This window comes from Macaca mulatta, chromosome 1 (genome assembly GCF_049350105.2).
Source record: "Macaca mulatta isolate MMU2019108-1 chromosome 1, T2T-MMU8v2.0, whole genome shotgun sequence".
Taxonomy (NCBI): Eukaryota; Metazoa; Chordata; class Mammalia; order Primates; family Cercopithecidae; genus Macaca; species Macaca mulatta.
The window spans coordinates 14,463,286-14,487,063 of record NC_133406.1 but is presented as its reverse complement, the minus strand read 5'-3'; the positions used below and the strand labels follow the sequence as shown (position 1 = coordinate 14,487,063).

Sequence of the window (23,778 nt, the reverse complement as noted above, 5' to 3'; positions counted from 1 at the left end):
CCTCCCAGAACTCTGATGCTTCCTGCTTTGGGATAAATAATAAGACCTCACATATATTAAATCACAGACTCAAGGAGACTTTGCACATTGCGTCATTTAACCCTCACAATGAATTTAAGAAACAGGTACTATTATTATTCCCATCCTACAGATGAGGAGACAGGTTTAGAGACATCAAAGAACTTATCCATTGTCAGGTGGGATAATCCTTACCTCTGTTTGGAGGACAGTATTAGGACATGATGATTGGAGTCACATGATATGATTAATATCTGCTGCATAATCAGGACTCACAACACCCTGATTGCTCCTATCTGATTCTTCCTGACAATCTCTTAAAGAACAAAACGTATTTCCAAGGACACACAGCTAGCTATGGTGGAGCTGGGATTTGAAGGCAGTCCTGCCTTTAACCATGACACTGTCCTATGTCCACTTAGAATCTTTCAAAAAAAAAAAGAACTGCTGCTAACATGCTCCTAAGAGCACCCAAGGAGCTGCTAAGTGAGTCTTGCCCTCCCCCTACCGCCCTCTGTCTCCTCCCATGCCAGAAGATGGAAGACCACAGTGACTGATCAGATGGCAGCAGCACCCGCCTGTGACCCAGCAATCAGAACCAAGTCCCACCACTGCTGCAGGCTCAGCCTGAGCAAAGCGGTCACCATCCTATGCCACAAGGAGAACTGCTTCCTGCCTACTTCCTCCTGCTTTATCTTAAATCCCCCGAAACTCTGCACCTGTAAAAGCATCTCAAGACACATCACCCTTCTGATTGGGACTCTGATGTGGTTAGTTACCATACGCCCTCTGACTGCTTCTTTCTGGTTTTTTTGATCCAGGTCTGTCTGTGTGGACCCTGTGTCCTGGCTGAACAGCATTTGTGGGGTCCCTGTGCTTGCTCAGCATCCCAAAGACCCTCATATTCCTCTGAGCTCTGCTCTTCCTCTATCCTGTCTGGTCAACCCCACCTCATGGCTGCTACCCTCAGCATTCTCTCCCAAGGTAGGCTGATTGGGTTTCTATTGTATCTTATAAATACATTGTTATGGCTCTTTTCTTATTTTCTATTACTTTTCACCATATTTCCCTTGTTGAGGTTAGAAACTAAATTTATTCCTTTAACAAATATTTATAGCACACATGATCATGACAGGTGGCTGTACTAGTCTGTTCTCTCCTTGCTACAAAGAACCACCTGAGACAGGATAATTTATAAAGAAAAGAGGTTTAATTGGCTCACAGTTCTGCAGGCTGTACAGGCAGCATGGCTGGGGAGGCCTCAGGAAACTTAGAATCACAGCAGAAGGCAAAGAGGAAGCAGGCATGTCTTACGTGGTAGGAGCATGAGGAAGAGAGATACAAGGGGGAGGTGCTACACACTTTCAAACAACCAGATCTCGTGAGAACTTTATCACGAGAACAGCAAGGGGGATGGTGCTAAACCATCGGAAACCATCCCCCATGATCCAATCACCTCCCACCAGGCCGCACATCCAACACTGGGAATTACAATTCAACATGAGATTTAGGTGGGGACACAGAGCCATACCATATCAGTAGGGGTCACTTTGCCTTTCCTCACAGAGTTTACACTCTATGGCAGCAGTCCCCAACCTTTTTGGCACCAGGGACTGGTTTCATGGAAGACAGTGTCTCCATGGACCTGATAGGGAAGGGGTTAATGGTTTGGGGATGAAACTGTTCCACCTCAGATCATCAGGCATTAGATTCTCATAAGGAGTGTGCAACCCAGATCCTTTGCATGTGCAGTTCACAATAGGGTTCATGCTTCCATGAGAATCTAATGCCGTGGCTGATCTGACAGGAGGTGGCGCTCAGGAGGTAATGCTCGCTCACCGGCCGCTGACCTCCTGCTGTATGGCCTGGTTCCTAACAGGCCATGGACCCATATGGGGCTGCACCCTGGGGATTGGGGATCCCTGCTCTACCGCATGCAGGGCCTAGGATCTGGGGAGAAAAAAACTTATAAATTAGTAAATAATACATAACATCTGATGAGGCAAAGTACTAGGAAGAAAAATAAAAGAGGAACAGAGACTATAGAATGTGAAGTAGCTTAGCATGGATAATTTTATATAGTGCATAAAATATATTACGGTAGCTGAATAATGGCCTCCCAAGATGTGTCTGTTCTAATCTTCTGAACCTGTGAATATATGAAGTCACATGGTAAAAGGGACTTTGCAGATGTAATTAAATTCACCATTTTGAGATGAGATTATCCTAGAACTGCTTAGCTGGGCCCCATATAATTACAAGGATCCTCGTAAGGAGGCAGGAAGAGCAGTGATGATGGAAGCAGGAAGCTGAGTGATGCAAGGAAGGGACCACAAGCCCAGGAATGCGGGTGGCCTCTACAAGCTGAAAAGGCAAGGAAGTGGCATCTCCCCTGAAGCCTCCCGAGGAAACCAGCCCTGCCGACATCTTAATTTTAGATCATGGCATCCAGAACTGTAAGATAATCATTTGGTGTACTTTTAATCCATAAGTTTGTGGGATGTTGTTATAGGAGCAAGAGGATGCTAATAGAGGGTGGTCAGGGAAGATCAGGGGACTGATCAGGGAAGATCACTGAACAGGGGACATTGGCATAGAGACCTGAAGGAAATGAGGGAATGCATACATCTATGCATACATCTGAGGGAAGAGCATTCCAAGCAGAGAAGAGCAAATGCAAAGGCCATGAGGTGGGAGCATGCTCAGCAGGGTCAAGGAATACCAGGAAGCTGGCGTGGCTGGCATGAACAAGGACAGGAGCCATGTCTGGGAGGTAGCATGGCCTTGATGCACATTGTAAAGACTTTGGATTTGACTCTGAAGGAGACAGAAAGGCACCAAAAGGTTTTGAGCAAAGGAGAAACAAGATCAGATGAATATTTTTAAGGTTTATTCTGGCTATTGAACTGAGAATAAGTTGCAGAGGACAAGGAGACACTGGAAGGACAGTCTGGAAGACTCTGCAACACCCTAGACAAGAGATGATGGCGGCGTCTAGTAAGGAGTGAGATGTGGTCAGATTCTGAATACATTTTGAAGGTAGAGCCAAGAGGATTTGCTGATAGACTGGGTGGAGAGTGGCTGAGAAAAAAATCCAAGTCAAAGACCACTCTAAGGTCGGTCTATGGCTCAAATAACTAGAAGATGGAACTGCCATTTTATAAAACGGGAAAGACTGGAAGGAGACTGTGGTGCGGTGGTGTGGGGAGGGTGGGAGGGAGATCAGAAGTTCAACTTCGGACGTATAAATGAGAGATGTCAATTAGATATTCAAGCGAACAACTGAGTAGGTAGCTGGATATACAAGGCTGGCACTCAAGGACGAAGGTTTAGGCTAGAGAAATAAAACTGAAAGTCAGCATATAATGTTATTTCAAAACCATAAGTCTGGATGAGATTGCAGGGAGTAAGTGTAGACAGAGAGAGGGAAAAAAAGAAACCATCTGAGGACGAAGCTTAGGGGCACTCCAAGTGAGATAATGAGGAAGCAGTGAAAGAACAGCCAGTGAGGTGGCAGAATGAAGAAAGTGGTTTCTGGAAGCAAACTGAACATACTGTTTCTTAATACCTTTATATTTAAGGTCAGAGAGAGGTGGAGCTGGAAGTTAAGAGTAAGCAGTCTGACCCCAGAGGTCATGTTATTTACCATGAGATGTATGTGTAGAGTGAAAGAGCAAGTGAACCAATGAACGAATAAGTGAATGAATGAATGGCTATGACCAGATGTTGGTTCCTTCATGTAATTTTTCCTCTCCAGTCTCTCAACTCTTGCACATGCCATCTCTTTTCCTTTTCAATTTATTTGTTTATTTAACAATAAATATTGTTATTTATTTTAAAGTGTTTGTAGACATGGTGTCTCACTATGTTGCCCAGGCTGGTCTCAAGTGATCCTCCCACCTTGGCCTTCCAAATTGCTAGGATTACAGGTGGGAACCACCACGTCCAGCGTCTTTTCCTTCTTAACTGCTTACAATTCATCTTGTTCATGAAGAGTTTCAACCTAATTCCATCCATGTCCTCAACCCCTCAGCAAACATGGCCTAGATGAAAGATCTCTGGCTTGGTCTGGTCATTGCTTGAGACTCAGCTCAGCCAGTATTTGTTACTGAGACCTTGAATCAGTTCCTTCCAGTGCTACACATTTGTGGTGACAAACCCAACTCTTCATGACCTCTGAAGACTTACTCATGAATCCAGTGGCTCCTGTGTAAAGAAATATGATTTACAAGAAAATTAAAGGATTTTTTTTTCACAAACACGTTTTTATCAAGGTCAAAATCCAATGAAGATGCTCTTATTTCCCATTATACATCATTTTTATTGATTCCTTATTTAAATAAATCTTAACAAAAATGAAATATGTTCAAACATATTTTCAACCCACTCACCCCCAGCTGCTACCAGTCACACAAATACCATCCTCACTTTTAAAGTCATAAATGGAGTGAGGTAGACCATTTTGGTGGTTCATAGGCAGGCTGAGCTTTGAGTAAATGAATCTGAGCATAGGGTGTTTCATATTCTTTCTTTGTGATATTTTAATTTTAGTTCCAATAAAACTATACATCCTCCAAGGTGATGATAACTTCGGGAATCTTTTGGTACTGCGATTGAAACCCAGTGAGTACTCTAGGTACAAGATTCTGGCCTGAGACAATGCATTTTCTGTGATGACAGCAGGGGGAGCCCCTTCTCTCCAGTGTTTCAAAGCGATTTGCTATTATTCTGTTTAATATAATAACTGAAAGTCTCTATTTTGGGTGGTAGGCACTCACTGTGCCAATCACCTAATGATGCCCTGTATGACAGCACCTTCTCATGTCTCATTGATAAATGAAAAACCAGAAACCTGTCATAGAGGTTACCTCATTTGATATTTTAGCCCCCTTTGAGTCAAGTACAACATATGTATACGTGTGTATATATACATGTCTATGTATATACATATGTGTGGATATATATGTGTGTGTGTATATATATATTTTTTAGATGGAGTCTCGCTTTGTCGCCCAGGATGGAGTGCAGTGTGGCGATCTCAGCTCATTGCAACCTTCGCTTCCCAGATTCAGGAGACTCTCTTGCCTCAGCCTCCCAAGTAGCTGGGATTACAGGCATGCACCACGGCGCCCAGCTAATTTTTGTATATTTAGTAGAGACAGGGTTTCAGTATGTTGGCCAGGCTGGCCTCAAACTCCCGACCTCAGGTGATCCGCCCGCCTCGGCCTCCCAAAGTCCTGCAATTACAGGCGTGAGCCACTGTGCCTGGGCTCTATTGTTTTTAATAATTGCAAAACAGACACAAAACTTAACTGAATTACCTGAGATGACTGCACAAGGCCCAAGAACATCTGGAGATTTCCTGACCTTTATTCTAGTGGTTTTATCTGGGGGCAGAACTGGACAATTCTGAGGTGTTTTAGAGAACCCTGAATTTGCATCTCTCAGCATAGTTTCCTCTCAAAGGTCTTTGTGAAGGAGCAGAGCCACTGAAATTGCATTGCTGCTGTGTCAAGACAGTCACAGGAAAAGAGCAAGAATAATTTCCTAGGAATTGCATTTCAACCCGAAAAAGCTTCCAGATTCCTCAGTAACATATATAAAGAGTAGATTGTATTGCACGATTTCCATCTCAAGCTTCTAAATGGTTTTTGTGCCTATTATCTAGAAAGAAAAATATGTTGGTGAAGGAAGTCTTTGGGGTAGGGTTGTGTCTAGGAATTCACAAGCCTGAAGCAAGGCTTTATTTTTTTTAGCCTCCTATCCATTCACCCGTTCATTCACTTTTAAACAAAACTATTATACAATACTTAATCCACAATCTAGTTGCTACTTCTGGTAGCCAGCACCCTGCCCCCCCCAACTCCAAAGGTGGTGATGGAGAAACAGTTTAATGTCAGTTTTTAAAGTGACAGGGGTCATGTTGTTCATTTTTTGAGAAAATACTGCAGAGTATTAAAGGGAATAATTAATAAAAATCAGCAGTAAACTAATTCGGTAGAACCTCAGTGCACAATGCTATGATCAAAGAAAATTTTTTTTCTTAAAATTTAAATAAAAGTTTCTTGATGGAAAGTAAACTGATTCCAGGCAGTCAGTTGTTACAGTACTCTGGGCAGTTCCCATAGGGGCATGTCCTGAGGTTTGCTTAATAAATACATTTTTATTAGCATGCACCATCCATTAGTGCTAACACAGATGCTTCTTAAACATGCGTGTTTACTTCACCAGCACGGAACATTTGGCTTATTATAGCTACAGCCAAAAAAAAAAAAAAAAAAAAGGCAGCATCATGATTTCCAAAAAGGGAGTGACATTTGATTTGGGGCAGCTCTTGTCATGCGCCATCTCCAACTTGGAAAATCCACCCAGTACAGCCCGGCCAGTCGGGGACCCTTGCAGGCGGCAGCCAGGGCTGCTGCTGACGCGCGTTTGATCTTTTCTGGGCCACCGAGGGCTCGCCACACCCCTGCTCTGGCGCGCACGTTCCTCGCTCGGCCTCGCCCAGCAGGACCAGACCTTTTACTTTATTTGGTTCACCACGCGGTCTCCGCTCCAAAGAGCGCGCCGGCGGCGGCGGCGCACGCGGGCCCTCGCGCGCACTCGCACATTCTTCCCCGGGAACGCGGGTGGGGGGCGCGGGGAGGTGGCGGGGCCCGGGCCGCGGTAGCTCTAATTATAGCCCGGCAGCTGGCGCGCGGGCTCGGCCTGGCGCTCGGAGCCAGGACAGGGCGGCGGGGCGGGGCGGGGCGAAGCGCACGGGGCCGTTTCCCGTTTCCGGGCCCGCGCCCCGCCCCGTCCCGTCCCGTCCCATCGGGTCCAGTCCGGCCCCGCCTGGGGTCGCGGGGTTCCACGTGCGCAGAGCCGGGCGCGCGGAAACTGCGCTGCTCCAGCCCGGGAAAAGTTCTAGAATAGAGGCGCGGCGCAAGTCAGGGGGCCGCCTTGGAAACCGCAGCAAGGGCTCCTCGTGGGCTCCAGGCTGTTGGAGAGTGAGGGAGCCTCCTCCCCTTTCCTTCCCGTGGAGTAAACAGGGTTTGCCAGGGCTGGATTCTTTCTTCCATTTAAAAAGTGCCATTCTGAACAGCGATACAAAGTGAAAAAATAAATTTTTTAAAAAAGAAAGGAAAAGCTACAATTTGACCACTCTGACCAGCCTCCTTGTTCCAACTGGCCTCTTGATTTGTATAAAGATGATGGGGTCTGGCGGCCCCTTTGATGCATGAGTTGCACGCTGGGCATAATGAACTTATTGTGCGAAAGCACTTTGGACTTCGGACTGTGTTCCTATGTCAGAATTTTACTGTGGTTTGTAAGATAAACTGGAAGGAAACAAACTCATAGTTAACTCTTGTCAATACGTGTCTTGAACCAAGCAAAGTGACATTTCCTACCTGTGGCTTTGACTTTAAGCTGCACAAAAGGTAGGAGCTAGCCTCTCAGCTGTTCAGAGCCTAGAATGAGATGCCTGCTTAGTAGGTGTTAAATAATAACAGCAACAACCCATATGGTGCTTATTAGGAGAATAGTATTACAAAACTTCTCTAATGACTGTGACCCTCCTGTGAAATTCTGATTTCAATTGTATATGGGGTACAATAAATCTTTATCTTTTATCACCAGAAAAGCTAATTGAACTGCTGTTTGCAGGCAGAAATAACAAAATGGGGGTAATGGGCTCTCAGCCTGGGCTAAGGCTCTCAACAGCTTTTTTCTGTTTTGCAGCTCACACATATAGTCGGCTCAGGCAGATGGCCCAAGCCAAGCCTGTGCCAAAGAAATGCTGATTTAGTCTGACCCAGACAATCTCTACTCCCACATGTCACTTCTCTGCAGAACTCTTACTAGTATGGCAAATACTTTAAAAATCATACAATAAGGCAAAAGCTCAGTAATTTGAGGTTCACTTTTAATAAACTCTTTCCATGCATTAAAATAAATTGAGGTCCTTAGCTCTGGCGAAATGTTTCTAGGTTTTTAATTCCACCCCCCTACCCCACCCGCCCCAGACATAAATAGCCACATACGCAATTCAAAGTACTCTATTTGAACTAGTATAGGAAAGATGTTTTCTATAATATTGCAGATAAATTTGCAATGACTTAAATATTTATCTGCTTAAGTTGCTGAGTGCCTCCACAACAAAACCGAACTCAATTTTTGGTGCCTGATGGGCATCTGAATGTTACCTGATGGTGATGATATACTTAGAAATACTAATTGCTAAGTAAAAGTGGTAAGTGATGTGATCTACAGATTATGTAATGTAGTTCATTTCCCCCAAAATGTAAACTATATTTAGAAATATTCAAATGTGACATTATTACCCTATACAGGATGTCTTATCTCAGCATCAAGGGCGTCTGCAGAGCTGCTGGAGGAGGCTCTTTGGATTACGCAATCTAACTTCTGAAAGCCCATTCAAAGGATGAGAGCAACCGGTGCGTTGAAGCTCTCAATTTAAACTAGGAATCCCGTAGTCTAGTCTCTAGACTTATCTGACCTAGGCAGAAATCATCTCCCAGAGGCTTTTCATGGCTGATTCTGTGATATTTTACTTGCATTGAAGATTATTCCATGTTTTGAGTTAGTGTGAGTCATACAGTGCTATTCTATTTTCCAAATAAATGTTTGTCTTACAGAAGAAACTTTATACCATTTTAATAGGGTTGTTTTACAAGGAAATTTTACTCAGTTGGTTTTTGGATTAAAAATAAAAGAACAGCTTTTAAGATACTATGTCTAAATGATTCTCAATAATGATCTGTGGTATAGTTACTTTTTGCCCTAAAATACCTTTTCTGTGGGTTGTATGGATTGTTTTATGTTGTGCCAGGCAGATGTGCACAATTTTCTGATAAAAACCAGTACAAACACAGACTTTGTATTCTATAATCTTTTAAAGAGGCAAGTTACACTCCAAATCAACAAATCAGAGAGCTGTTTCCAATCAAGCATTTTAGGTTAAGTTGTATTGACACGGGGAGGGAGCAGATGACACAGTAATGAGTTAAAACAATGTTCACTGTTAAATTAGGTATCAATTAATGTAATAACTAGGGGTAGTGTGGGTATCCCTGACAAATTATGGATTTATCTGAGGATTAATGGAGGAATCCACAGATAATCCATAAATCTACTCATTTTCTAGCTAACCTCTTAACGAGTAATTTATAAATTGTCTATTTGTGTGCCTTTTAAGTTACAGTGAGGGGTTCACACATATTAAGGAAAATGCAGGCTGTCAACAGAAACAGCCAACAAGAGATCTAGATAGTTTGTAATCTGGAAAGTCACACCTGTAATTTTTATTTGATTGTAGTACTATTGCTGTCAGAGGCCTAACCAGTGGCACTGAAAGAGTTAAAACAGTCCCCACCCCCACCCCCGATTTCTAGAACCCCAGATGATAAATTGGGTAAATATGTATTCCATTCATTGGTGCATCTGACCTTGGTCTGTGACAGAGGAAAGGCGTGTCTTCTCATACTGTTCCCTACGAACAAAAGGCAAGCAAATGAGGGTGACTCAGGACTTCTCATGGCCTACACACAACTGAACATTTTTCTGAATGATTCCACGTATACACTTAGGAATCAGGAAGAGAAACATTTTACTCTTCACTAACCAAATAAAACCATCTATAAATCATATGCAAAACAACTTTGAGTAAAGAGGGACTTAAAAGTCTAGGAATTAAAAAAGGATTTCCATAGTTTCCTTTTAACTCTCCCTCAACTCCCCTTTGGGGAATAAACAAAGACATCTGCCACATCAAGAGTCCGGTTTGTTTTCTTAACTGAAAACGAAATGCAGTCATTAAAGTGTATCTTTGGGAAGAGGTTTTGAAATGTTGAAAATTACTTCTACAAGCTGCACTATTTTCAATTTTATTAAAAATAAAATTTAGCACTTTTGTTTAAAAAAACTGAAGTTCATCCTATTTCTTTTAACTAGTTATTACCTGAAAAATTGTTTATTATTATCTGTAACTTGCTAAGAATATGGTTTCTTGAAAATGACCTTAATAGCCTACTAATAATGAAAAACTATTAAAATATATATAGTGATGGGCCCCCCTCCTAGTCACTGGACCACCCCTAGTGTAAATATATTCAAGTACACATTCACTGTTGCTGTTTAATTTAAAACATATAGTAGTAACTCTACGTATATCCTAGCCTCAAACTCTTTATAAGTTTCACAACTTCCTTTCATAGAGAAGTCTGCCAAGCCGTTAATCAATAAAAAGAGTAAAAGCTGCAACATCTAGGAAATGTCTTACTATATGAGAGTAGCCAGTAAAATGTGTCTCCGTGCTTTCTACCTTTTATCTCTATTTATAAATTTAGGTTTCAGGATATCAATAAAGCTCATACATGGATTTGGCTTTTTTCATTCCTAAGCTTTCCAAAGTATAAGGCTTTGCTTTTTTTTTTTTTTTTTTAAATCCGTTTTGTCTTTAGTGCATTTCCTATGGCCCAAGGTAGCTGTTTTATTCCAAAGCTTTCCAAAGAGCAGCTCCAGGTCTTGACAGTCTTTTCAGTGTCGTCACTATCTTCTCCTTCCAATCTACTATTGCAGAATGGCTGGTTCTGCTGCTAGTTGAAAAATAAACAAATGCTTTCTAGCTGTACTTTGTTCAGCTCTTTCATCTGTGTCCCCTATCCAGTTGCCCTTTCCCCAGTCCCTGGCACTTCTTTTTTATACCATCAGTTGCCTTTTTGTTCCATGTCTTTTATCTCCTGAAGTTCAGGCAAACCCCAACCCCAAAACCCACACATCCTTTAGTCACATTGCCATTAGTGATTAAAACAATAGCCATTCTAAGCTTGCTTTAGAAAATTAAAAAAGGCCTCAGAAAATGTTCAGTGCTCCCAATTTTATTTTTATTTAATGCTAAAAGTTAAAGAAAAAAAGGTACTGTAAATCTGACAAATGACAGAATTCAGGTGATATTTCCATAGCGTGATTTTAAAATATAATAATGTTGATATCTGAAATTACACTCACTTCAGTTGACATGAGTTTCATCATATATAGAAAAAGTATCACCTTCAACTTAAAAAAAGTAAAGGTTAAAAGGTGGCACACTTTTAAAATACTTGGTGGCCAAGGGAAGGTATATAGTAAAAGTTGTAAACCATGTGTATGTTCTCATAACTTTAAATGTGAGGCCACATAAAAGACAGTACATCTGTTAAATTCTATAAATTGTTAAAGCAAAAAAGGGAAAGCTTCAACACCCCATCCCCTTATATTTTGAGTATTAAAAGCATAGCTGAAATATTAGGATTTGAAATCTGATACTGCCCATGTACAGTAAGTAGCTTTCTGACATTTTTATCCAGCTGTGGAGAATCTCTGCACTGTCATCAGGTACAACAAAAGATCAAACCCACGTCCCCATGTTAACTTTTTAACTTAAAAGAATGCCAGAAAACCCAGATCAACACTTTCCAGCTATGAGCCTTCCACAAAGGCCACCCAAGGGCCAGTCAGACTCGTGCAGCTCTTATTTCTTAATAGTAGTAACCACAATACACAGCTCTTTAAAGCTGTTCATATTCTTCCCCCATTAAACACCAGTACAGAGAAACCACAGGTTGCCCTTCCCACAGCTGGACAGACTTATCCAAAACAGCAGGATGGTTCTCTATTAATCTTTTTGGAACGCGTATCTGTATTAAGATTGCAAAACATACAGATAGCTACCACAAATTAGGTCAAATGACTGATGAAGTTGTAACATCTATGAGGTCAAATTCCAGTTATAATAAAGTGCCTAGATACACATTTATACAACAGATCATAATAGCTGATTTCTTTACAAATGTCTTTATGGGCATGTAAAATTGACTCTGCATTTCTGCATGTGTGCATTCACATAAGAGAGACCAGTCTGAACTGAGTCATATATACTCCAATTTGAAAAAAAAAAAGTGTAACTGGTTAATCATGCAAGTCTGTTTGTAATATAACAATGACTGGTAACATGAATTCTCGCACAGTAGTAATAATAGATGCACTCATTAAAAACACTATGAAAAAATACTGTATTTGGTGCAGTATCTGATTTTCAAGTGTTAGTAACTTGACCATTAAAAAATATTTTGAACAATTTAAAAAGGAAAGACAAACATATAGCTAAAAAAGAATCCAAAGTTGGTAAAAATCTGTATTTTCAAATGAAAATAGAAGCTAGGCTGTGAATCATACACATAAATTCTAGACCTTGAAGCCATAATTCAGCCTAATTATAAGGCCAAGTTACAAACACCTGAACATAAGGATTTAAAAGTGTTCCTGTCAATGTTAAATCATAACAGCACAAAAGAAAAACCAGTATCACTGTGAGACAACTATTTCTAATAATTGATGATTTATTGGTTTTAAAAAAATCATTTTACTGATGCAAAATAGTGATCAAAAGAAATTAGTTTACAAAAAGACTTCTAAAAATATTTTGAGAGGTGGGGCCTATTATATAAAACCCTTAATTTCTTTAATTTCCACTAGTTTATCATTTTTTTCCAGAACAGTATTATTCACTTGGTATTTCAAACACATGTAAGAAGGAAATTACAGGTTTCCTCCACCCACATTTGGGCTGTCACTGATATGCCCAAGGGCAGTCCTGGCAGCACCACGCGGCTGTTACTGTCATTGTACCATACTGTATTCAGCACTCACTAGAAACAGGGTATAGGTGATAGTATCAACAGCAATAGCACTACAGGTAAATGATAAACAAAACAGAAACAAAACCAATCCCACAATCTCCAAGTTCACCTGGACTGTAACTTCTCTTGCAACTCTTTCAAAATAAAGGACAACAGCAACAACAAACAGACCTCTAGGGTGTTTAAAAAGATGAAGTGGCGCTGCAGAGCTGGGCGCTGCTCAAAGATGGCAGTGCCATCTTGTACACACCACCATCCATTATAACCGCCTTCCATCACTGGAATTGTGTCTTATGTAACCAACTAGCATGCAGCATTGTAATCTTACAACTGATCACGTGGACAGTGAACAGCGGTCAACTTTGTCTTTAAAAAAAAAAAAAAAAAAAAAAACCCCAAAAGACCACACAATCCTGAAAATTTCCCAGCAGCACTCTCAGTCATCAGTTATCTCAGGAACTGAACTTTTGAACAAAACAGAGATTCAAAATCTACTTTCCTACTCCTCTGAGGACAATGCTTCAGGGTAAACTGGTATTTCCCAGTGGCATGCCCACTTGACAACATGCCCGTTCACTCATTTCCTTTCCTTCTCCACCACTTGGCCTCCGGCCTGAGAAAGGGGCCAGCAATAAGGAATGACAGACAGTAAGGCAATCTTACAATGTCAGAAAATGTATTTGGCTTTTTTTTTCTTTTTAAAATAAGTGCATACAAATACAGCTAGAAGCATTTCTGATTTGCCAAGTGCTCTAAAAAAGCAGCGCAAGTCACAGCCTACATAGAACGGTAACTGTCACCAGGATAATAAAGCACAAAGATATGCTAATAACGTTAACAAAAGAAAAAAATGCCTTTATAAGTACATACCTTTTGTCGTCAAAAAAAAATATAGAAACACAATGTATTCAAAAAAAAATCAAAATTATACAGCCATGTTTATGAAGTCTACATTTCCCTTGTCTTGGATATATATATATATGGAGATATATATATACAATTCAAGCAGTTTTAATTAAGGGTAATCATTGGGTTTTTCTGAAACCGGAAAGTCACGAGTCTCTCTCTTTTTTCACTTTCACATCTCCAGCAAGGATGGTTGCAATTTCCCCTTGCATAAAGGCCCAGGGGACATTGGAGCCCACAAGAGGGCATTTTTCCCCACTGGGACAATAGACCTCTCCACTAGCTCCCTGCTGTTTGATGCTTTGTCTGGAGCAAGGGAAGCAGAACTTGTGCGAAGGGACGGACGGGCACTGCACAAAATGGGTGTCCTCCAGCCGCTCGTGGCAGAGGGTGCAGCACAGCGGGGCACTGGCTGCCAGAGAGGAGTCCGGGAGGCTGGCAGGGTGCACTGGCTCCAGTCCTCCTGTGTTGCCTGCTCCCTGGCCCCCCACCTCTCTGGGGCCCAGCCTTCTTTGGTTCATAGAGGACGGAGAGGGCGGACTGTTGCTATTCCTCCTGGTAGTGGAGTGAACCTGGTTGGCATCTTTTGAGGCATGACTGCCCCCTGCATTGTCTGCTACTAAGATCAGGGCTGCCATGGGGGACTGGCCATTCTGGGCCGCTTCAGGCGGTGTGGTCCGGTTGGAATGAGGTGAGGCAGTGGGTGGTGGCGGAGACACAAAAGAGGATGTAGGAGTCATGGGGATCTTGAGCCCTTCTGTGGATGTGGACAGCCACGGCTGGGCCTCTCCATTGATCTTAGGGGGCCCGACTTCACCTTCTGGTTCTGGAGAGGGCTTCCTTTTCCTTGCTGTTCTTGCAACTGGAAACACAAAGAAATAAAAGGAAAAAGGAAACATAAATGGCGGTGCACTGGAAGGGATCCTTCCCTTCCTAACCCGAAACAAAACTCGTTACAGAATTCCTCCTCTCTAAAAGCACAGACGGAAAACCCTCCTACGAGTTTCAGGTGCACATACACGCAACTTGAAACATTTAGGCGTGTGGGGTTCTGAGGCAGTAGACTGAAAATAAAACGGAGCCACTGAAAATGGCAGGCTTGTAACTGCCTGTTTTTACACATGCACAAAAGTACCCTAGTTTGCACTGGGCATGTGACTGCTAATGTCCCGCAATAGGTTAAAAGGTGACTAGTGCCCTCATGCTCCCATCCAAGAATGTGCTGGGAAAGGAAAACCCCGTGTCAGAGCGTATCAGCCCAGTCTGACTCATCTCTGTTATGCTGCTTCAGCACATGAACACGTTGCCACTAAGCACTGGTTCCGCCTCAGGCAGATCAGGAAGTGGGGTATTTGTTGTTTCTGAGCTGGGGTAAAATGGTGAATCGAAAGAACCACCCCTCCTCTGCTCTCCGTCCCCTTTTCTCCCCTAGAACCCCTCACTTCACAGCCGCCCCTACCTGCTTTAGACCCGTTGGCCCCGTTGGCCTCGAAACCCAACAACCTGCCTGCAGTCAGGGCCGGCTCCTTCTTAAACTTGCTCTCGAAGGGCCCCGAGTGGCCGTGCTGGTGCAGCGCCAGCAGCGTGTCGCGCACGGTCTTGGGCCTGTTGACCCAGTCCTGCTCTCCAGACCCGCGGCTCTTGCCCGCACCTTCCGCGCTCAGCTCGGCGGCCCCGGCCGCGGTGGACAGGCTGTCCGCCGGGCCCCGGTGCGCAGGCGGCGGCGGTTGCTTCTCCTTGGCTGCTGCCTCGCGCTGCTCGTGCTCCACGGCCGCGCTGCTCGACACGGATGCCGGCCGCTTGTGGGCGCCCAGGTCGGTGGGCTGCGCGGAGCCCAGGCTGGCGGCCGCGGTTCCGGACACCGCGGCTAAGGAGGCGGCAGCGCGGCCGCCGAGGCCGAGCGCGGTGGGCAGCGGCGTGGCCGAGCCGTTCATGAGCGGCACCAGGGTGGGCGGCACCGCGTGGCCGCGCCGCGGGTTCGGGCTCTGGCGATTCAACTCGGGAGGCTCCTCTAGCTTGGAGAAGCCGTTGGGCACCAAGATGCCGTTCACGGGCGGCGGCTGCGGCGTCGGCGGCTGGGCCAGGCTCGCGGCCGGACGACTGCCGCCGAAGTCAGAGCCGAGGCGCGGGGGCCGCTCGGCCGCGGCCGCCAGGGGGTAGCGCTCCAGGGCCTGCGGCGCGCGCGGGGCCGCCTCGGGGCCGCCGTGGCCGAGCTGCTGCTGCTGCTGCAAGAGGATGTCCTTGGCCGAGAGCGGCGGCGGCTTGGCGGCGGCCGGGGCCGCGGCGCCGGGCGGGGAGCGACCCTCCGGGAAGCAGCCGTGCGCCCGCTTGAGCTGCCGCGCTGTCTCGATGACGAACTCGACGCGGTCGGCGCCCTCGTAGTTGACGCAGCCGCGGCACACAGGTTCGGTGAAGTCCCAGATCATGGCCCAGGGCATGCGGGGCAGATCACACAGGTAGCACGACTGCCGCCGGGACGCGGCCGCCACCGCCACCGCCGCGGCCATGTCCGAGGAGCCCGCGGCGCCGGAGGAGGAGGAGGAGGGGGCGCCGCCGCCGCCCCCCACCGGCACCACGCGCGCCCTCCTCCCCCCCCAACCCCGCGTCTCCCCCACCAGCGGCGGCGGCGGCCGCAAAGGCGGCGGCGGCGGCGGCAAAGCCCGCGAAGGCTCGGCGCCCGCGCAGCGCCCCCGGTGCACGAGGGGCGGCGGGCGCGAGGCGAGGGGCTGCAGCCGCGGCAGCAGTTCCCCCCGGCCGGCGCGGGCGCGGGCGGGCGGCGCGGTGCGGCGGTGCGGCGGGCGCGGCGGCGGGGGCTCGGCTGGAGCCGCGGCGGGCCTCCAGACCGGGGCGAAGACGGGCCGCGCGGGCGCGGGGGAGCGCAGCAGGTCGCGGCGGCGGCCGGCACAGTGTGCGGGGCGGGGGGCGGGGAGGCCGGGGGGGCAGGGGGCGGGGGGCGGCCGCCGGGGCAGGCTCAGCCCGAGCGGCGGGGCATGCCGCGCCGGGGCGGCGGCGGCTGGGCGGCGTGGAGCTCGGGTGCGGCGCAGGCCCCGGGTCGCTCCGCCGCTCTCTCACAGCTCCTGGCGTCGCCGCTCTCCAGCGCCAGCGTCAGCGGCCAGCCCGCCTCAGCTCTGCCGCCGCCACCGTCGCTGCTGCTGCTGCCGCCGCGGCCGCTCCACTTCTACAGACTTGATTCTTCGACAGTCTCGCACAGCGCCTGCGCGGGCCCCCTCCCCTCGGGCGCGTGCCCGCCCTCCCGCGCGCGCGCTCCCCTCCCCCCTGCGCGCCGAAGGAGCGCTGTCGGGAGAGCCGGCTCTGTGGCGCCCGCCCGCTCGCGGGGCAGCGCGGCAGCGCAGCGCTGGTGTCCCCTCGGAACACGGCGCAAAGTGGTCGTGTGCTTTTCCTCCACTTTCCCTCACTTCACGCCCCACCCGGCTGTCTCGACCACCCTCAGGATGTTTTCCCCTGGTGTGCCTCTGGACCAAATCGTGCTAAAAGCCATTTCTTTTTCTTTTATGCAAGGCCACTTTGTCACTTGGTTTCCGTCAGTCTCCTGAGAATGGGGATTTTAGGTCTAGCGTGGTTCACAGTTCTGGTTTTTTAGGAGTTATACTTGAAAGCTCAATGTCGGACACAAGAGCATGAAATCCGTCACTGGTGCTTTGCATTTGCATTTGTCTTGGGAAGGACATACCCGCCGCCTGCCCCTTTTACTAACTAGGGAGAATCTGGATGTTCCCAAGCCCAGCACCACGTGCACACGCCGCCAGCTGGCTCGCGCGTTTTCCACGGAGCCCTCTGGAGGGGAGGGAGCGCGGTTCGGATTAGCAGCTCGCGAACACCAAGTGCTGCTCTTAGCCCCGTCCAGCCCGCCCTGTTCAGCTAGGGCCTCGCCGCGCCAGTTGCCCCGGCCGCCTTATGTAGGTCTGCGCGGCGGGCGCGTGACGTGGACTCGGGACCGTGGGCGGCCGCCGCCGCGTGTGCGCACGCTCCGCGCAGACGTGCCTCGGCGCCGCTGGCACTAGGGCCTCGTGGAACGAATGCACATTCCAGGGATCCGGGGTGTACGGCCAGCGCGACCGCGTCACAGCGCAGGCCCCACCCCCTTCGGCGAGTCTGGGCGTCCAGGCGCCGCCCCGGGCCCGAACTTGGACTCGAGGTGGCGGGAGGCGCGGGCGCGAGTCGTGGGGGGAAGTCCTGCTCGCCTCCGCGGGGTCCCCGCTGGCCGTGGGGGCGACCGGCTGGCTGGCTCGCCGTCGCGCAGGGCGGGCCGCCGATGGGGGCAGACTTGCGCCCTATATGCCACCCAGGCTGGGGTAAGCCCAGCCCAGCCGCGCGGCCTTCAGCTCTGCCACCGTTGGCAGCCTCAGACTCAGCCCAGACTGAATTGAATGCTTGAGTTTCGCACTTTTATCGGGAGGAGGAGCTGGTGTGTGTTATGGTAAATCACTTTGGGCTGGTCGTTAGTCTCCCTAATACACGTAGGCTTAGTCGCTCTTCAATTGGGACTTTTACACTTCAGCTCTTTAAGGGCGGCCTCTGGGGCTGCTTTTGTTGGGAACACAGGCCCACAACTCTCCCTTGAGACTGGAATGAGCTGGTTAAGTGTGGGAAGAACAGGGTACTAATTATATTATCTTTCCTACAACTGGATTGGTAGGTGGAGAGAAAAAAAAAAATCCTGCTGACGTTTCTCTCTAGTCGTTGCTATTGAAAATACCAGGTTGCTTCAAAGGATTAACCACAAGGAAGAGGAAAAACACCCTTAGAGAAACAGTGGAGGGAGCTGCTTAAAACACATGAAAAAACCTGTTCGAAAATGGCACAGAAAACGTAATGTCAGACCTAAATGTTTTTACAGGCTAACCTTGAATGCCTTTTGGGGATTTCCATAGAAGGTGCGCTTGCTTTAAAGGTCTCTCAATCTGTTCCTGGATCTTGCCCTGCAATTGCAATCCTGCCTCACCCTCTCCAAGCTGGGAGAACGGGGCCTGCCCAGATCCTTCCCGGGAGTAGCTGGTGCCAGCGGGTTTGGTCACTCCCAGGCCCTGCTGTTGCACACCACTTTGAAGACCTGTCCCTTTGGTCATCCTCCTCAGAGACCCTGTGACACTCATTCCAGCACATGGCTTCACCCACTGCGTCACTGCCCAAAGGGGATGAAGTCCAGTCCTTGTGCTGCAGAGAAATGAACCAACTCAACGCCCCCAAGAGACGGCCCCACTAAGCACTGACTGAAACATATTAAAAGAAAACACAACCCACCATTAGAGCTGTGGCCTAATTATACTCATTTCTCTGCAAGCTGGTACTGTAATGGCCTCAAGGGAGAGCCTGCCACTCCATCCCAAAATAGAATTAGAGATACAAATTCTGCCTTGAGAGATACTAAGATCTTTGTAGAACAGAGCTTTTCTTCTCCAAAGGAAGAACATTTCCTTCTTACTTTACACTGCCAGTTTCATGTCGAAACTGAGTTGTTGTAACTTCCCTAATGAAATGCCCGATGGAAAATGGAAAGGCTATTTTAGTTCTGGGCTCGATCTGGAATCAAGGGGGTTAAGGCTGGATCCAGGGCAGCAATTCCTTATATTGTATCAGAAGTCTTTCATGCTGCCTGGCCTTTCATGTAGCTCTGAAGCAGCTTTATCGATGTATGCTAAGTAAACATAGCTTTGTTTTTGTCTTCCACCCACCGTTCCCTCCCGGCACAGACTGGAGTTGGATCCCGTCCAAAGCGGCTGCTGCAGCAGTTACAGCCGCCTCCTCCACACACAGGAGCAGGGTTTCTAGGGTGAGGCAATGCGTCTGCAATTCGCAGAGACAAGGCAGGAATTGTAATTGTAGTTCATCATGTGATGACTTATGAAAGAGGAAGTTGGTATGTTTTAGTCACGTAGACTCTGCCCTCTTGCTTAAGGCACCAGGTCCTCTCAGAAGAGAATTATGCTCATCTTTGCCACCCAGAGTCAAGGTTACCGGGTTGGCTGCAGTGTGCTCCTGCACATTCATATACCGACAGGCAGGCAGATGCTGGGCCAAGTGTCGGCGAAGCAGCGGGATGAGGCTGGCTTTTCACCAGAACACTGAAATGTTGCAATTTGTCTTAAGGACTAAAGGAAATATTCTATGGAGAACACTCCTGCTGAGACTAGACAAACCAACCTCCAGCTCTAATTTCTGAGTGTTTTTTTTTTTTTTAAATAAAAATACAGTTTAGGAGTAAAAGGAAAGCCATTCAGTATGACACCATCAGAAAAGCAGGAATAAGGAAGTAGCTTGGAAAGCAAACCTAGGAGAGCAGTTGTAAGCGATAGCTCAATGGGTAGAACAAATATGACCTTCCCACACCGAGATTGAAATGGGCTTCTACTGCGTGAGCGTTAAACATCTAAAATCTGAATCTGGTTTCCAGAGCTTACTCCAGTCAAGCAGCTCCTAACACATGGAAGCCCTGAGCTGACAGTCTATAGAGCAGTGTAAAGAAACGGTTCCTACAAGAATACCTTATTGAACTTTGTCCCCAGGATACGCAGCTGCAGGAAGGGTGCAGCCCCATGCCCCCAGCAGCTTGTGGGTGCTGTCCAGGAGATAGATGGTATTCCTAGGAACTGCTGAGTCCGTGGCTTTCACCCTCTATCCAGAGGTGGAATCATAGCCTTCATTCTTTAGAGTGCAGTTTCCTTAAATAGCATGATGTTGCAACCATGCTAAAGCTTCTTAAACTCTGACCTTGGCATATTTGAAGAAGAGAAAAAATGCAGTCACATTTCATCAGGATTTCTGTGGACGTCGTTGCAGGTTTTTTCAGCTTTGGCAAAAGTGTCATAAGGCTTGAAGAGCACACGTGATATTCAGGGCTTTTCCAATTCTTTTAAAAAATTATATATATTTGAACACATTTGTTTATATGAATATATCTACACATACTATGGAGCACCATGACATAAATGAACCTTCTGTAATTGATACGAGAGTCTTCCTTCTCAGCAACAGCATTTTATGAGGCAGTCTTACTGTTTTTCAAATTGCAAATACTCTTTTGTAGAGATGCTTTCCCTCTGTTTGACCTCTCTCTGTAGCCCACCTCCCCTGTGCACAGAGAGCATACAGGTAGTAAAGCCACTTTTGCATGTGGAGGAGATAAACTCTCTGCGGAGGGTCTAAGAATCAAGCCAAATAAAATCACAGCAGCTCTTAATCATCCACATATTGTACACAGAAGCTGTTAGTCACCAGCCTATATGTCAACATATGTATAGGTCCCTATTTAGAGCAAAATTTGGGGTCTTGATGAAGGTTAAATACTTACTGTGTCAGAATTTAAAGAGCTAAGTGAGAAACAGACAAAACAGACAAAGGAGAGATTGAGGTCACACACTTGCTCAGTCTGCAAGGAAATTTGTAGAACTGGAAGGGATTCAACAGCCATTTGATGCCAGTAAACCTCCTATTGACTTTTTGGAAAAAGCAGGATGAAATGCACTTTTCTGGAATAATATCTGGATGTGGGTTTAACTTAGAATATTTAAGACACTCACTGTAACCCTTTGAAAGATATCAGTAGGAAGGTGCTGACAAAATAATGAATTAACTTCACAGATAATGTTTGAAAATATAAAAATGGTAAATTTTCTCTTCTTAGCTTTCCTATTAAAAAATGTATGTTTCCTACATACACATTCCATAGCACAAGAACTGAAAAACTCAAATAATGTAATAATTCAAAAAGGTTAAAGAACAGTACGATGGCATGGTATTTGGTATATCTTTCATATGAACATTTAAAAAAGATATTTCGAGGATAAATTCTGTTATCTTGTCATCCTTTTCAGAAACTAAAAACCTGACTTACCTAAAGTAACATGAAAAGTGAGTGTCAGAGGCCAGACGTGGTGGCTCACGCCTGTAATCCCAGCACTTTGGGAGGCCACGGTGGGCGGATTAGGAGGTCAGGAGTTTGAGACCAGCCTGGCCAGCATGGTGAACCCCCGTCTCTACTAAAAATACAAAAAATTAGCCAGATGTGGTGGCAGGTGCCTGTAATCTCAGCTACTTAGGAGACTGAGGCAGGAGAATTGCTTGAACCCAAGAGGCGGAGGTTGCAGTGAGCCAAGATTGTGTCATTGCACTCCAGCCTGGGCGACAGAGCAAGACTCTATCTCAAAAAAAAAAGAAAAAGAAAAAAAAGAAAAAAAGTGTCAGAACTGATATCTAGGTATGAGTCCTATTGCCTAAGGATGTAGTCGAGAATATTCTATTTGCATTTCGCATTGTTAAAAATCATGTAAGCACAGTGTAGAGTGCAGCAAAAGAGTGTTAACATCTGAGTGTTAACAGGAAAGGTGTTAAGATTTGCTTATCTATACCTATATTTATAGGAAAAAGGAAAATTTTACTATAGTCCGTAGAACAATCAATCCAAAAGAAGTAAACATTCACCACAGACAAAAGGAGCTGACAGAGTTAAGGCACAGTTGCTACAATACCATGTCTAGTGTGGGACTGTTTAAATGGCAAACCATTTTTATGCTGGTCTTTATGAACCTTGGATAAAAACTGATGTTGGTGTTAGGATAAAAGATTCAATTGTAGGAGTCAGTTGGGTGATGAAATGGTTTTGGCACTTACCAAATTGAATGCTGCACCTCCAACTCTTTGTGATCTGTTTTCTTAAAAAGAGGAAAAACTCATTAAATAATTTAATTCCAATTGTAGGAGTCCAATCCTGACTACTTTGCACTCAGACAAATAAATACAATGGGCTACAGGGTACTGAAAAGAAAAAAGTATGAAACAACATTGTATAGAATATCACAGTTATAAGGGTACAAGTTGTTCATAAATTATTCATATGGACTTTTATTATTATGATTATTTGAGACAGAGTCTTCCTCTGTCGCCCAGGCTGGAGTACAGTGGCGTGATCTCAGCTCACTGCAACCTCCGCCTCCCAGGTTCAAGCAACTCTCCTGCCTCAGCCTCCTGAGTAGCTGGGGTTACAGGCTCGCACCACCACACCCAGCTAATTTTTGTATTTTTAGTAGAGACTGGGTTTCGCCATGTTGACCAGGCTGATCTCAAACTCCTGACCTTAGATGATCCTCCCACCTCGGCCTCCCAAAGTGCTGGGATTATAGGCATGAGCCACCGCACCCGGCCATGTTTTGTATTTCTTATGAAATAGAAATTCGCCAATAGAACTAGGCTTTCTCTTGACAAGATGAAAATATATTTTGCAAAAGAATGCCATTCAGCAGGAGAATTTGGCCTTACCAATGGAGTTTCACTAATCTGTTCTGGTGACTTACTTACTTTAGTCTAATAGGCTCAGCAAAAAATAAAGTAAGGTTGTGATTTGAAACAATTATTGTATGTATATAGTGCAGATTCCAATGCTATCTCTCGGAGATCTACACATTTAACAATAAAATTCTTTCTCCAACACCTGTTTTTTGGCATGGGAGGAGTAGTGGTCATTTTTGTAGGTAAAGGAGACACAGAGAGCTCCCTACAGAAGGAAGGAAAGTTAAACAGACTGACCGAGGACTGTACTTTATTAGTTGGAGTGAATTCCTGTATGCATTGGCACATCCATTTCTGTGCCCACATAGTAATGCCTCTTTGTGAGACAGAGTGCAAAACCACTGGGAGAATTAAGATTCACACCCAGAACTGAAGTTCATACAGGGGAGAAGGAAACAGACATGTGGTAGGCAGCCTAGATGTGAGCCCTAGCAAGAGACCACTGATGGATTCCCCAAAGTGACTGCCTAAATATAGTGTGTTTACTACAAAGCTTGTCACAGACAGCTAAAATGCAAATACAAATGAACTTTGATGGACTTCCTGGCAAGACTCCCAGCCCTTCAAGCAAATTCCTGAGTGAGGAAGCTGGTTCTGAAACATGCCTGGGAACTGGACACACGTGAACTTCCTGAGGACTCTTCTCTTTAGCATTTAACAGGTAGCTGGATTTTAAACATTTGTCAGGCTGCTTTTATTCTGTCTACCTGCCTCTCAGTTATCTACCTATCTACCTATCCATCTATTTATCTTTGCATTATCAGACCAATTCATTATTCTTAATAATGGCTAAGAACATCAGCGTCTGTTCACTTTATGAACCGAGACACCAAGGCAATAAGGAATCTGTCTTAAAACAAAGAAAATGTGC

General features: G+C 46.0%; 1 protein-coding gene, 1 long non-coding RNA gene and 1 other non-coding gene across 11 annotated transcripts in view; 2 read left to right on the top strand and 1 right to left on the bottom strand.

Moving 5' to 3' along the window:
* The first annotated feature begins 190 nt into the window (after positions 1-190).
* Positions 191-319, top strand: LOC114675034 (U8 small nucleolar RNA). Its single transcript, XR_003726126.1, has one exon. It is a non-coding gene; the product is annotated as a U8 small nucleolar RNA (small nucleolar RNA).
* Positions 320-10,882: 10,563 nt separating this feature from the next.
* On the bottom strand, positions 10,883-16,803 carry IRF2BP2 (interferon regulatory factor 2 binding protein 2). 2 transcript variants are annotated; one of them, XM_002808266.4, is made up of 2 exons: positions 15,064-16,803; positions 10,883-14,466 (listed from the first exon to the last, which is right to left on the bottom strand). In XM_002808266.4, the coding sequence occupies exons 1-2, from the start codon at positions 16,109-16,111 to the stop codon at positions 13,751-13,753; spliced, it is 1,764 nt and encodes a 587-aa protein (XP_002808312.2). In that variant the 5' UTR covers positions 16,112-16,803; the 3' UTR covers positions 10,883-13,750. The 2 variants fall into 2 exon arrangements, with proteins under 2 accessions (XP_002808312.2, XP_014981906.1); XM_015126420.3 differs by having other exon boundaries at positions 15,112-16,389.
* The window catches only part of LOC106995060 (uncharacterized), a 43,191-nt gene continuing 35,281 nt past the window's right edge, over positions 15,869-23,778 (top strand). For 7 of the 8 annotated variants that reach the window (XR_013411791.1, XR_013411789.1, XR_013411787.1 and 4 more), the window contains exon 1: positions 15,869-16,008. This is a non-coding gene — a long non-coding RNA (uncharacterized LOC106995060). Of the gene's footprint in view, positions 16,009-17,137; positions 23,569-23,778 lie in introns of those variants that run through there. The other variant, XR_013411786.1, reaches the window with a different exon arrangement.

Bases quoted from the DNA above. Each gene is read 5' to 3' on its own strand.
- IRF2BP2 (XM_002808266.4), bottom strand. From the start codon at position 16,111: ATGGCCGCGGCGGTGGCGGTGGCGGCCGCGTCCCGGCGGCAGTCGTGC. The intron at 14,467-15,063 runs GTAGGGGCGGCT...TTGTGTTTCCAG, and splicing joins GGCCAACGGGTCTAAAGCAG to TTGCAAGAACAGCAAGGAAA.